The sequence below is a fragment of the Fukomys damarensis genome, unplaced genomic scaffold (assembly GCF_012274545.1).
Source record: "Fukomys damarensis isolate Sample0158 unplaced genomic scaffold, DMR_v1.0_HiC HiC_scaffold_27, whole genome shotgun sequence".
Lineage (NCBI taxonomy): Eukaryota > Metazoa > Chordata > Mammalia > Rodentia > Bathyergidae > Fukomys > Fukomys damarensis.
The window spans coordinates 14,051,697-14,066,637 of record NW_022900939.1 but is presented as its reverse complement, the minus strand read 5'-3'; the positions used below and the strand labels follow the sequence as shown (position 1 = coordinate 14,066,637).

The following is a 14,941-nucleotide window of genomic DNA, read 5'->3' as shown; positions in this document are numbered from 1 at the left end:
TATCTGAACTAGCACAACTGAGACAACTGAGTGTAAACCCTTGTCGGACACTTGCGTATACAGGGTCCCCTGCCCACCACCCAGGGAGATGGTGCAGAGCTCACCCAGTGCCTCCATCGCTCGCTTTAAAGAGGAGCCACTGAGGTTTATGAAAGTTAAATCACTTGCTTTGGCTCAAACACATAGAAAGGATGGCTCAAGGGCCCAAATTCAGGGCTCTGTGACTTTTTAGATCTGTGTAGGAGATAACAAAGAAGACTATTTTATTTTAAGCCTGAATTCTGAAACACATACACAGTACACACACACACACACACACACACACACACACACACAACTTTATCCCCCCAGTACTGCGGATTGAACCCAGGACCCTTGTCTTGAGCCCTTTTATTTTTTTATTTTATTTTAATTTTGGTACCAGGGATCGAACTCGGGTCCTTGTGCTTGCGAGGCAGGCGCTGGAACCACTAAACTAAATCCCCAGCCCTTGAACTCTTTTTTATTTTGAGAGAGTCTCATTACATTGCTCAGTTGCCCGGACTGGGCTCAAATTCATGATCTTCCTGCTTCAGCCTCCCAGAATGCTGGAATTACAGACATGTACCACCACACCCAGTTCCGACTTTTTATTATCTAAGCTGAGAACACAGTAACAGCTATCTCCAGAAGAGTCCAAATCACCTCCCTTCCGGAAGTGCTCAGTAGCCTGCTTTTGCCTGTCAGCTGGGATTGTATCCACTTCTCTCTGTGCAGTGAAAATGTACAACACGTGTTGAAGTGATGGCCCCCAGGAACATGGAGAATCTTTGAAGCTTTTCGTCTATGTCTGGCTGTGGATGGAAAGAAAGATGAACACAGAGAGAAGGGAGTCTGAGGGGGAAAGGTCTTCATTTGTTTCGGATTAGGATTATTCGGGGAATCAGGAAGTGTTTCTGTTGGGAAAGGAGAGACAGTAGTGTGTTGTGCAGAATGCAATTTGCAAAGGAAAAATATCTTGGTTCCAGCCAAGCTTCTCTTCCTTGTGTGATCTCAGTCAAGTTAATTCACTTCTGTGAGCCAATTTGTTCACCTGAACAGTAGGAATGATGATAGGAGCTACTTTACCAGAGTGTGTGGATAGATTTGCTCTTGAGTTGTGCATTTATTGTGTGCCTGCTGTATGCCAGGCATCCTTCTACACCCTGGGGATACAGAGATGCACAAAACAGATGCAGGAATTGAGAGGGGGTTGGAGAAAGGGCCTAGCAGTGCTGCTGCTGCTGCTTCAGATAGTCTTTGTGGCCCCTGGGGACCCTCAGAAACCTCCTTCCCGCTTTCCAGGTGAACAAGCACAGAGCTGTGCAGCTGCTCCCTGGGGCTGTGTTACGATTATTCCTCTAGCTGGGCCACAGAGGAGGTGGTTCCCATTTTTCTGCACAGATGGGTCCCCACTTTCTGTGAGGAGGGGTCGCTGAGGTTTCCTGTGCCTGCCTGGACCTTCCCAGGGTCACCAGATGTGTGTGACCCGCTGGCCGGGAAGCCTGTTACTTGAGCACCTGACTTGTGCCTCGTCAGCACACTGGGAGAGGAGGCTGCTGGTAACTGGGGGTGGAGGATGTCTAGGCCCTGCCCCAGACCACTGAGGAAGTGCCTACAGCTTGCCTAGAGGGTCTTGTTGGGCGGCTGTGGAACACTGTTAGGAGCAAGGTTCAAATCCTACACCACTCCTTAACGCCAACTCATGTAGGAAGGGGATTCAACTTTCCTAAGCTTCACTTGCCCCATCTTAAAAGCAACACTTTCTTCTGGGTGTCATAGTAATGACTATAATGCTAGCACTCTGGGAGGTCAGGCCAGGAGAATCACAAGCTCGAGCCCAGCCTGGGCAACCGAGTGACTTAGTAAGATCTGCCTGTCTAAAAAAAAAAAAAAAAATAATAATAATAATAACAATAGAGCAGGGGATGTACCTCAGTGCAAAGGTCCTGGGTCTGTAGTACATTGGGTTGGAAAGAGCACCCACTTCATAGAGTTGGAGGCAAAAAGGTGTGATAGGGCTCATGTTTGTGGGTGTCAAACGTGCACTTAGCTGGAGCTGTGCACTTCACAGTTGGTGGTTTATTTCATGCCCCACCAGCCCAAGACCTTTTCCCTCTCTCTCTCTCTCTCTCTCTCATTGAGTTTATTGGTACATTTTAGGTGTACAGTACAGTTACGTTCATCATTGGGATTTTGCACCTTTATATGACAGGTCTTGGTTCTTGTTTTTACCCCTTGTCCCTGCCCTCCCTTCACCCCCTCCTCCCCTCCCCATTTACAAACACTTCATTTCCATTTTTTCATTTTCTCATATTTTTTTCTTTTCCCTTATTACCTTTCCCCTGCCCTTCCCACTTTCCCTACACCTTTAGCCCCTTTATTCCTATTTCACATTGCCAATTATATCATTAGGGTCTTGTGTACTATTATAGTTTTTCACACTGGAGAAACTATTCGGTATTTACATATGTGTGACTTATTTATTTCACTTAGGAGTATATCCTCAATATGTATCCATTTTCCTATGAATGAATCTAATTTCTCGTTCTTTATGGCTGAGTAGTATTCCATTTTATAGAAAAACCACATCTTCCTTATCCAGTTTCCAATTGATGGGCAAATGGGTTGTTTCCAAGTTTTAGCTATTACAAACTGTGCTGCTATAAACATAGGTGCACATATATCACTGTGATATGATTCTTTTAATTCTTTTGGAAAGATACCCAGCAGAGGGATGGCTGGGTCAAATGGAACCTCTACTCCCAGCTCTTTGAGGTATCTCCATATTGATTTCCATAGTGGTTGCACCAGTCTGCACTCCCACCAACAATGGAGAAGGGTTCCTTTCTCCACACAACCCCAACAACATTTATTGTTTGATTTCTTGATAGCAGCCATTCTTTGGAGGGTGAGGTGGAATCTCAGTGTTGTTTTCATCTGTATCGCTCGAATGACCAGTGATGTGGAACAATTTTTCATATATTTACTTGCAGCTTTTACTTCTTTGTCTGAGAAATGTCTGTTCATTTCAGATGCCCATTTTTTAATCAGGTCTTTATATTTTGGGAGGGCTGATGTTCTGAGTTCTTTATATATTCTAGATAATAGTACTTTGCCTGAGGAGCAGCTGATAAAAATTTTTTGCCACATTGTAGGTTGTCTCTTAGTTCTGTTGATGGTTTCTTTTGCAGTGCAGAACCTTTTTAATAAGATGAGATCCCATTTGTTGATTCTTTGTGCTAGTTCCTTTGCTCATGAGGATTTGTTCATAAAGTCTTTTCCTATGCCGATGTCTTCAAGAGTCCTGCCTAAATTATCTTCCAGCAAGTTTAGTGTTTCTTTTTTAATATTTAGATCTTTGATCCACTTGGATTTTAGTTTAGTGCATGGTGAAAGATAAGGGTCTAGTTTTAATGTTCGGCAGGTTGAGATCCAGTTTTTCCAACACCATTTATTAAAGAGACTATCTTGTCTCCAGTGAGGATGGTGGGCTCCTTTGTCAAAGATGAAGTAGCTGAGTTCTGGCCCAGAGGAGGTAGCACTTTCCCAAGGACTCGGTGAGTAAGTAAAGGCAGTGGGGCTGAGACATCAGGGTCTCCAGAGTCCGTGCTGTTAGCCTGTGTTGAGCTCGTCCTCAGCCTGAAAGACTGGACCTGCGGCCTGACACAGAATAAACCTTGCAGACAGAAAGAGCCCTAGATACACCCATCTGTGTCCCTTGTGTGTGCCGTGTTATTAATTCCCAGAGTCAAGCTGTTCTGCCACTAGGACTGTTACATTTCCAAGACCATCTTTTTAAACAACTTTATTGGAATGAAATTCACACACCATCAAATTCACCCATCTTTTGGGTTTGTTGTTGTTTTGTTGTTGTTTTGGTATCGGGAATCGAACTTGGGTCCTTGCTTGTGAGGCAGACAGTTTAAATAGGCTTTTTTGGTATGGGGGATCAAACTTAGGACCTTGCCCTTGCAAGGCAGGCTTGGTGCCTCTGAGCTAAATCCTGGCACAAATGAACTTGGGTGTTTGTTTTGTTTTGTTTTTTCCTTGCTTGTGAGGCAGACAGTTTAAATAGGTTTTTTGGTATTGGGAATCAAACTCAGGACGTTGCACTTAGAAGGCAGGCGGCATAACCACTGAGCTAAATCCCTGGCCCAAAGGAGTGTCTTGTCTTTTCTTTTCTTTTTTTTGTACCAGGGATTGAACTCAGGACCTTGTGCTTGCAAGACAGGCAACAGAACCACTGAGCTAAATCCCTACAAGCAGATTGTTTTGGTTTTTTTTTGCTTTTGGTACAAGAGATCAAACTCACCAAAGAGCTGCGGGATCGTAACTGTGTGAAACACGGGGACAAATCTACAGCCTCCCTCAGTGACCATGGGATGATCCTCTGGTGGGTTTATCCTGGGGGTCGATCTCAGGTCCTTGCGTTTGTGAGGCAGGTGGCAGAACCACTGAGTTAAATCCCTGGCCCTTAGAAGTTAATTTTTTTTTTTTTTTTTTTGGTACCAGGGATCAAACTCGGGCCCCTGCACTTGTGAGCAGGTGGCGAAAGCACTGATCCACATTCCCAGCCCTCACCCATCTTAAGTGCATAACTCAATGATTTTTAGTAAATTTCCTGATTGGTGCAGCCCCCACCACAATTCAGTTTTCAGAACATTCCTGTCAGCCCAGCAAGATCCTTGAAGCCTGCTCAGAATTAGTCCTCATCTCCTCTCTCAGCCCCAGGCAGCCGTTGTACCTTCTGTCTCGATAAGTTTGCCTTTTCTGGATATTTCTTACCAATGGAATCGTACTTAGGGTGATCCGCTGGGCCTGACTTAGGGTACTGCGCAGTGTCTGATGCTCACTCGTGTGGTAGCGTGCCTTGGTATTCGTTATGTTTTGGGCTGAGTAGTATTTCACTGTGGGGGTATACCGCGTTTTGTGTGTCCATTCACCAGCCCGTGGATCTCTGGGAGGTTCCACTTTGGGCCCTTGGGAAGAGTACCTCCGTGATCGTTTGCATGCAGACCCCAGAGCTGACTTTGAAAGGCAAAGGAAAGCCCATTTGAACCCTCTGTCCTTGTGTCTCCTCTCCCGGGTTTCTCAGAACCAGGCAGCGGGCAGGTGTTTGTGACCTCAGACAACCAGCTCGTGTACTACCCCAGCATCACCTACGCCATCATCGGCAGCTCGGTCATCTTCGTGCTGGTGGTGGCCCTGCTGGCACTGGTCTTGCATCACCAGCGGAAGCGGAACAACCTCATGACACTGCCCGTGCACCGGCTGCAGCACCCCGTGCTGCTGTCCCGCCTGGTGGTCCTTGACCACCCCCACCACTGCAGCGTCACCTACAACGTCAACAACGGCATCCAGTACGTGGCCAGCCAGGCCGAGCAAAATGCCTCGGAAGTAGGCTCCCCACCCTCTTACTCGGAGGCCCTGCTGGACCAGAGGTGCGTGCTGGGCAGGAAAAGGGGAGTGAGGCGGGCTGTAAGGGGGTGATGCATTTCCTGGCCTCACCAAGTGCCTGGGTGCCACAGCGGTACGCAGAGCAGTGAACAGCGCTTCCCCAGACCTTGCAGAACCCATCAGAGCATCATCCCATGGTCACTGAGGGAGGCTGTAGATTTGTCTCCGTGTTCCACGCAGTTACGATCCCGCTGCTCTTTGGTGGTACCCCAGGGAACACATCCTGCCCACTGGCCAGCTCTAGGCTTCACCCACTACCGCGGAACAGAGCTCAGCACACTAAAGAGGTTGCACTGGTTTTACTAATATTTGTTGGCCAGTGAGCGAGTGAATGAGTGAATAAATCAGTTCCTTAACTTCATCTATAAAATAAGGGAGTGGAATAGAGCAAGCCATGCTTTTTGAAGGAGTGTGACTCATTACGGTGGTACTGCAAGAAAGTGAAAAAGCCAAAAGGCATAGCTCTCTTGCCGAGGTGAGTGGCAGACCCCAATCCTGCCTGCTCAGCTCCCCACCCTCTCTGTGGCTCCAGGGTGCTCGGACAGCTCACTTTGGAGGTCCCTGGACTTACATTGTCCGAGCTCCTTTTGATTCTAGTATTTCCATGCCCTGCCCTTGGGGTCTGCTTGGCGTCTCTCTTCACCTGAGCTCAGGTCTCACCGTGTCCCAGGAGGCCTTTTTCAGTTGTGTCCAGTATAACCGGCCTTTTCCTTGTACCTTTGTACCTTCTCCAGTAGCAACTCTGGTATTATTTCTTTTTGTTTGTTTGTTTTGGTGGATATACTGGGAATCGAACTCATGACCTCCATACTGAGCGACTTCCCCAGTCCTTTTTAATTTTGAGATGGGGTCTTACTAAATCACTGAAATCATCCAGGTTGGACTTGAACTTGTGATCCTCCTGCCTCAGCCTCCCAGAATGCTGAGATTACAGGCATGCACTACTGCACTTGGCAGTCCCCTATTGTTTCATCTTCAGTTTCCCTCCTCATAAAAGATAGCCAGAGCCTCAGGGGGTGGGGCAGACCCTGTAAATGAGAATGCAGACCCCTCCTCTCTTGGTGAAGTTTTCACTCATCACCCCGCTATTGGGACCGTCCAGTGGAGAGCAAAGTTAATTGCTGAGCCTGGAGGCAGGGTACCTGGGTTCCGATCCTGGCCTGCTGCTTCCTGCAGGAGTTGTCTGAGATCATAGGCAAGCCATTTAACAGCCTGTGCCTCCCATACCCTGCCAGCACTGTGGACGTCAAAGTCACACCTCGCTCGCAGCATTCTTGGGAGAGTTCAAGAAGGTGACACAGTGCCCGACTCAGCAACACGCTAAAAACCAAAATTTCTTCTCTGTTAAATGACTTCATTTCAAACACAGCGCAGATGAGGAGACAGGGTATTGTGGGAAGTCTGCTCGCTTCCCCAAGTCGGCAGGAAAAGTTGGCTTTAGTGAGAGCATGGAATTCTGTGGGCCCATCAAAGGCTTGGCCCAGATGCCCACCCAGCCTCTCGGTCACAGTACTTTCAGCTGAGGGCCACGCGCACACTGAGCTGAGGGTGTCGCACGGCCACGTTTTTCTGGGTCCAACCAGAAGATGTGGCATTGGCAGTGCCCAGTGGAACTGAACCAGCCAGAACACACTGACCTTTCTCTTCTCTTCGCTTTCTTTCCAACCACTGGTCTTCCTGGCCTTTAAATTGCCCTTTGTACTTGAAGGAAAAATCTCATTCCAAGATTGAAGCGTCAGTTCACATACATCCACATTGCCAGCCTTGGCTTGGTTCTGATGTGTTTTCTTCCCCTTCCTCTCCCTACCACCCCTGTGCCCTGGCCTGCTTTCTCCACTGCAGACCCGCGTGGTATGACCTTCCTCCACCACCCTACTCTTCGGACACCGAGTCTCTGAACCAAGCCGACCTGCCCCCTTATCGCTCGCGGTCAGCGAGTGTGGACAGCACCAGTTCACGGGCAGCCAGCAGCCTCCTGAGTATGGAAGACACCAGCCACAGCCCAGGACAGCCTGGCCTGCTGGAAGGCACTGCTCCACCCAGGGACTCTGCACCCAGCCCAGGCACTGAGGAAGCATAGAATCCAGCTGTTCGAGAGTCCAGATGGTGCATCTGCTTCGACGTGTTATTCTGATAACATGGGACGCACTTTTAAGTTCCTATAAGGGGGTTTCAAGTTGAAGTTGGGGTATCAGCTGCCGCTCTGTTCCCCTGGTCCCTGAGATGTTCTTTGGAGGGTGATCTGGCATTTTTCTGGCTTCTTGGTTGACATGATGCATTGTCAATTTCTGCGAAGTCACTTTTCCTTGAGGGCTTAGGATCACAACCTCATGCTTCCCTTCGTTCTGTTACTGTTGGAATCCCCCTAATGAGCTTTGTACATTTGCAGGCAGCAGGATGAAACAGTATTTGAGTAGTCCCTGAGAAAGTAGTGCTTCTGTTCCATGCTGCATGTCCGGAAGGGCAGAAGACCCTGGGCCAGATCCTCTGGGAAGCCGCCACCTTACTGCTCCATTTGGGGACTTGGGTTGGTCTACCAGAAGACCATCAATGGATGGCCACCCTGAAGATCATCCAGGTGCACCTCAAAACCTGTCTTGTGTTACCCTACACATTGCTCTCACTTTAGCAGATAGTGGCCAAAGGAAACTTTTGCTATGAGTGACACCCTTCCACTATCACTGGTGTCATTTTAGTTTTGTGAAGGACTTAGAAACTGTGTACCCTGGATAGATTTTGACTTTGAAATTTGCCCAAGAATCCTCATGTGGAGAGGCGTTTCTGGCAGTGTAGACAATTGGCCTCATCTCAGAATAGGAAGGGGGGCCGTACCATGAGTTTAACCTGTGGTCTCGGCCCACTTGCCCCATTGCCCCTTCCATAGCTTCTGGATTGTCACCTCCCAGCTGATCGGCTACAGCCAAGGGATGAAGACCCAGCTGGAGTTGGCCTGAAAGCTGATCTGGCCTTCTGTCCCAGCAAGCCATGCCCAGCCCCTCTCGCTTATTCCTGAAGCTTCAGCATTAGGCTCCAAGGCCCCCTTCACACCCTGGAGTCTGTCTGACCTGTGCATGTGGACTTGAGGATCCTGATTTCTAACACTCGTAAGAGCCGGGTCTGTCACTTCCTGTGAGAGCTCCAGGCTCCCCACACTGTGCATACTCTGCCCTGTGTCCCAGGACCAGCACCCTGAGTTAATGCTAGGGTTAAAGTTAGGGCCAACCCTCGCCTGACATCCAGGTAGATAAGAGGCGTAGTAGAGAGTTGTCTCCTTTGAGCAACATGGGCAACACGATCGTTTTGAGTGAAGATTTTCCGTTTGGATTTTTTTTTTTTTAATCTCTTAGAAATGCATTTTAAACAGTGTGTTTGGTTTTCTTCCCTTCTAGTTAAGGGATTATTTATATGTGTATAGGAAGGCTGTCTCTGTTTTGTTTGTCTTCCCTATAGTACAGTCCAAAGAAAGATGCAGAAGGAGGTCCAGCCTTTGCCTTGCCCAGCCCTTAAGTCCCCCCAGACTAACCGGCTGCTTTGTTGCACTTGGAGGTTAATATTTATGGAGTTCTTGAAGGATGCAGAAACAGAGTTGCCTCCCTCAATTCATAGTCCCTATGTTTGTGCTAGTTTTCCTCTTTTTCTGTACCCAGCCAGCCACAGGGCCCACCCCCGTGCAGGAATAATGGGTAAAAACTTGGGCGTTGTTCGGTAAGAAGACCACAGAAGGACAAAGCTGGAACCAAGTGGAACCACCTTGGGCAGCTGTCACACATTCAGGGCTTCTTTCCTTGGCCCAAGAATTGTCATTAACCTGTATGATGCTAATTACAACAAAGCCTACAGGAAGTAGCCTTGAAGTAGCCTTCCCTTCCCTTCCCTTCTGTGATCCTGCTGTGTAGATTTTTCCTTTTTTTTTTTTAACCAAATCCAAAGTAAATAACAGGAAAGCTGGCGACTTGGGGTTTTTTTGTTTGTTTTTGTTTTAAGTAAAGGAACCTGGTTGCTTGTGTCTTTCAGTTTCAAAATAGCACTTGAGTTATTTTCTGAGTAATCCATTAAGGAACTTGGATAGCAGACAGAATGTGTCCAGTCACACATTTCATCTCCTGTGAGTCAGTGTGGTTTATTCCTCCCTTTGATGGGTGCCTGCTTTTTTCTGGTGCTCTGGAAATTGTTTAGAGGAAAGGATTCTAATTTTAATTAATTGTGCAGTGAGTTAATCCCACGTGCTTTTCTGCTTCCAGGCATCTTGGGAAAAACAAATGGTTTTAGTAGATAAGGGGAGCCTATTAATTTAAAAAAAAAATGCAGGGACATTTTATTATGGATATGATTTTTAATGGATTAAAAATCATAAATAGGACACCAAAGCTACAGGATTTTTAGATTTTCCCCTTCTATTTAAAATGTCAAATAAGTGCCTGGTAGTATTTTTTAATTCATTCCAACTAGGATATTTTTTAATACATTGCCTAAATCTACAACGACCAGAATAATGTGATCTCTGCTTTCTTTTCTCTCAAATGAGATCAGCATTTTTTTAAGTGGGGTGTGGGTACCAGGGATTGCACTCCAGTCCTTGTGCGTGCGAGGCAGGTGGTGGAACCATTGAGCTAAATCCCTACTCCTGAGATCAGCATTTTATTTTAGCATTAAGATAGTTACACTGTGATTGTTAGCTTACTGCCTGACTCAACTAAAATTTAACACTTTTAAATGCAGCTAAATGGTTAATAGTGTGTGATACTCACAATTAATGCAAACTGGAAAGATTGTGCGTGGTTGCTTTTTGTTTTTTGGTTAGGCTTGGTTTTGTTTGTGTGTGTGTGTGCGTGTGTGTGTGTTTTTTATTTTTATACTTTAAAATAAACTTGCGTTTTCATTCTTTATGTTGGTTGAATGGTTCTTGACTCACTTTTCTGCCCTGCTGCAATCTAAAGAGTGGACAGCTACTTCTGTGATAGGGTCTGCTATGAATTTAGGCCCTGATAATGGAGAAAAAGAAAGAATATATTGGTGGGAACTCAAAATTTGGCTGATATTCAGATTCCTCAGCTGAGATGGTTGGAGTACAGAGTGAAGTTGTGGGTACGAGTTAGTGTCATGGGCCTGGGGAGTCACTGTGAAAGATGGGTGTGGTTTTGCTACAGCATCTTTGAAGAGAAAAGGGCAGGTGGCTGTAATAACTCTGAAGATTCTGACCACACAGTTAGAAGCACAGTGTTTCTCTTACACTCGTAATTAATTCCAAATTACACATGACTGAGAGTGAGCATGAGAAACAATGGGAACATCTTTATGGACTGTCAATTGTAGCTTGGAGCCACATTTTGATGCAGGAGGGACGGTCATGGGGGAAGACAGAATGTCCAGTAGGATTCCGCCACTACCACCCATGAGCAGGAAAAGAAACTCTACCCTTGGCCAAAATTGAATCCACATGGAAATGCAAATACAAGACTTACAGAACCAAGATTTAGAACATGTATTATTCCCCAGGTCTCTCAAAAAGAAAATATAGGTGCTGTAGGACAGGGGTATCCCAAGTATCTGCTATGTCATGTCCTGCCCCAACTGATCTAGAATGGATCACAGTGTTCCCCAGAAGTTTGTTAAAATAATCATTCCTTTAGCCCTCAGGGTACTTTACAAACACCATTTCCTATGGGTTTCTGGGTAAAGGAACAATTATCAAACTCAACAGAGAGCAGGGGTTGGCAATATTTCTGTAAAGGGCCAGAAAGTATATTTGGCTTTGTGGCCATATGGTCTTTGTGGCAACTACGAAAGAACCCACCATAGACAATACATATATATGTGGATATGGCTGTGTTCCAGCTAAACAATTTATGAAAATAGGCAGCTGGCTTAAAGAATTTATGAAAATGTGCCCTGTGGATTTGTCAACCCTTGATCTGAAGGATCATCCACATATTGGGTTTATAAATCTAAAACTAAGGGCTCTGTACAATGGAAACAGTGGTGGTAATGGTTTGGTGTATCAGAACACATGAAATGGCAGTAACCCAAAAAAATAAAATACAACTCAGAAAGCATACAATTTAAGGCCTCTTGAAATGAGTTGGAATTGACCCTATTCTTTACCAGTAAATAAGAAAATGCTGGATTAAGATGAATAGAGGTTTTTCTAATGCAGTTCTAAACCACTGGTTGAACAGAGATCCTAGTCAAAACACTACTCTCTAGCCAGGCAGAATGACACACACCTATAATCTCAGCTTCCTGGGAGGCTAAAGTGGGAGGATCAGAAGTTCAAAATCAGCCTGGGCAATATAGCAAGGCTCTCTCAAGAAACCAACAGGGGTTATGGGTGGGGAAAAGTAACTGCTGTCACTGTGAGATTTTCAAGGTCATAAACTCAGACCTGAGTCTCTTAGGGAAAACCTGTGGGGATCAGAGACCTGGGAAGTATTGTTCATCTTCTCCAGTTAGTTTGCAACCACACACAAGGTAGTAGATTCAGAGTAAACTGAATCAGAAGGAAAGATTCAGATGGCTGTAACAAAGGTATAATAAGTATACATAAGGAGACAGTATACAGCCAGTGAGACCCCCGAGAATGGTCAATGGGAAAGTATACTTCCCTTGACATCCTGTAATTAAACTGGACAGTAATTAGAATTCTCAGTTATAAGTAATAGAGATCTAAACCATACAAAATTGAGTTAAATTTTAGAAGATGAGTTGCATAATGCAACCAAGTGTGGAACTGTCAGTATCAAACAAGGCTGGATCCAGTTACTAGGAATCTATTTCTCCCTCACCAGTTTCCAGTCCTGTTTTTATTTACTCTTCTTGGAAAACATGGTGCCAGAAGATCCAGGTACATGATCTCAGAAGAACAGACACTGTCTTAGAACCAATAGCAACTTCAAATTGACTCATGATTGGCCATCCTTGGGCATGTAATCTTTATGTATGTTGGACTCAGCTCCTTGATTGGCAGCCCCATCTGAATTACATGGAAAAGGAAAGGGATGGTTGCCATATGGGAACCAACATGGATATTAACATGGGTACTGTAGAGCCTTAACAAGGAAAAGGACCCATAACTGGCTGGCACAATTCTTCGTGTACATAAGAAAATAGCATACATCTTTAAGCATCAGGCAACACAAGCATGGCATTGAATGATTTGAAAGGAACAGGGGCAATGTTAGAATTAACAGTTCAGGACATTCAACAGCCTTTCAAAACCAAGGAAGCACAATCAGTTTCATATTAGGCTTGGGTCATGTGAGCTTTCCTGAGATGGTCATCTGAGGTCAGTCACACAAGCATGACTAAAGCCATGTAGTAGGAATTCTATTCTAAAGATACCTGAAATAACTAATGGCCTCCAGAAGTGTCTCCAAGGTACTGATGGTGCTGAAATGGGGTAATTATCCCACAAAAGAGTTCCCCCAACTTGCACAGTATTTTAAAGATAATGAGTCAGATACATGTTCTCAAGATCTACTCAGATACGTTCACTGTTAACTAGACTTTGCATCGTTACACCTTTACACATTTGCGAGCTAGGATGCTTCAGTACCTAGAGAATCACCCCTGGAATCCTGGGACAGCTCATGGCCTAGTACCTGAGGGGCTGAATGCTCTCAGGTTTGGAGTGTGAAGGCATGAACATGGGGGAGAGAGGGATGTGGTATTGAGAGATGCATATTTGCTTAAATTTCCAACATAAGCCTATATTTGACTTCACATGCTTTTCACCCTCGTGGGTCATCCAAGTGAGCCAGCAAGGAAGAAGGCACATGAGGGAGCACATAGGGCACCATTTGTGGGCCAGACTTAGAAGGAGCACAGACATTTCTACTTGTGTTCCATTACCAGGTCCTGGGCAGTCCCATAGTCACACCTACTTGTGACAGAGGCTGAGTAGCCGTGTGTCCTGGAAGAACCAGAAACTTCTGATCATACTTACCAAACATATGTTTGCATTTATCATCTTACACATGGATTACACTCACTCCCTCCTTGAAAGAAGACCCTCAGTCATCTCAACTAGTGAGAATCAAAGTCTAGGATCTGATGACAATTGCTATGTCAGGTGCAAAAGTGACTCCTATGGAAGAAATTTGTCAACCCCACACAGCTCTCATTATCTCTTTCTAGACTGCCTCCCTTCTGCCTATTCTCAAAATCTTTGAATAATGTTCAACTTGTTCAAGATAAAAGTCAAAATGGCGGTCTTCCAGACTTATGGCATCTCCCTCCTCCATGACCCATCTAGCCTCATCTTCTACTCTTCTTTCTTCTTTTGGTCTTTGTTCCAGATGTCACACTCCCAGTCCAGAGCCTTTATTCTTACTGTTCCCTGTCCTAGAACACCCTTCTCTGGATATCTAGAACATTCTTCCCCATTAGAAAGCCACATCTACTTAAAATCTTGATGTCTTCAGGACTTCATCTGTGGCCATACTAAGTCTCCTGAAGTGAAAAGTATCAGTGCCTTCTCCTGACCAAGTTACCATTCAAATGATTTCGAGTGATTCCTAGAGCAAAGAAGTATACAGGAATTTGAGAAGGTCACTAGGGAGTGTGTTTACGAATTGTGGGTGTGGAAATCTTATACGGACTGCTGTTATCCTGATCTATGGGTCAGTTGAGTCAGCTTTAAAATATCTTGAAATCAGAACTAATACTTTAGAGTGTGCAGAACAGGACCAAGAGATTGCAGTGGACCCTGAACAAATGTCCATGTGGGGGCCTTGCGTGAAATATGCCTCTTGCAAGGGAACTTGAGCCAGACTGTAATCTTGGAAGTATGTTCCTGATTTACTAGTCTGTAAATCGACTAAAAGCTTGTGGATGTGCCTGGCAACTTATTAGGTACAGGACCACAGATTCTTTATAAATGGTGGCACCCTCAGTTTGAAAATAAGAAAGATACCTTGTTCAAACTGGAAAAAGAATTGCAAAGATTATAGAAAGAGAAGATGTGTCGCTTCCTTGAAAGTGAAAAATAAACTGCTTCACAACTCATCCCTCTAGGTGGAATCAGTTGCCAGGAAATTACTGAATGTGAAGGTCTTGACCCCACTTGCTGGCTTGGCTTAGATCTAATAAGGGGCTCTTTATGAAAATGGTATTTGTGCTTGCCTGGTGTATCTGCTGGGATGTTAGAGCTATTACAGGAATAAAGGGTTTAATATGGAAATGAGGGCTTAAACTGATGTGGGAAAAGCTGGTGGAGTGATAGTTAGAAAGCTACAGCTGGAGGGTTCAGACACAGACCCCAAGGACACCCAGCCTGAAGCATGGGACAGCTGAAGAAGGGAATTGAGGAGAGTCAAGAAACCACTGCTCAAGTGGGAGTCGCGGTACCTGAGAGGGAGCCCGTGAAGCCACGTGTTTGACCACCTGCATGCCTTCAGCTAATGCCTTCTGCTTTTCAGATATGTGGGTTCCTTTCACTGCCATGCTTGCCCCTGAACAATAGGAA

At 45.5% G+C, this 14,941-nt stretch overlaps 1 protein-coding gene across 2 annotated transcripts in view; it reads left to right on the top strand.

Moving 5' to 3' along the window:
- Positions 1–10,041, top strand: part of Ldlrad3 (low density lipoprotein receptor class A domain containing 3) — a 232,480-nt gene extending 222,439 nt beyond the window's left edge. For both annotated transcript variants that reach the window (XM_010612564.3, XM_033756441.1), the window contains exons 5-6: positions 5,117–5,462; positions 7,321–10,041. In XM_010612564.3, coding sequence (XP_010610866.1) covers positions 5,117–5,462; positions 7,321–7,558 — 584 coding nt within the window. In that variant the 3' untranslated portion in view covers positions 7,559–10,041. The remainder of the gene's footprint in view (positions 1–5,116; positions 5,463–7,320) is intronic.
- The last annotated feature ends 4,900 nt before the right edge of the window (positions 10,042–14,941 follow it).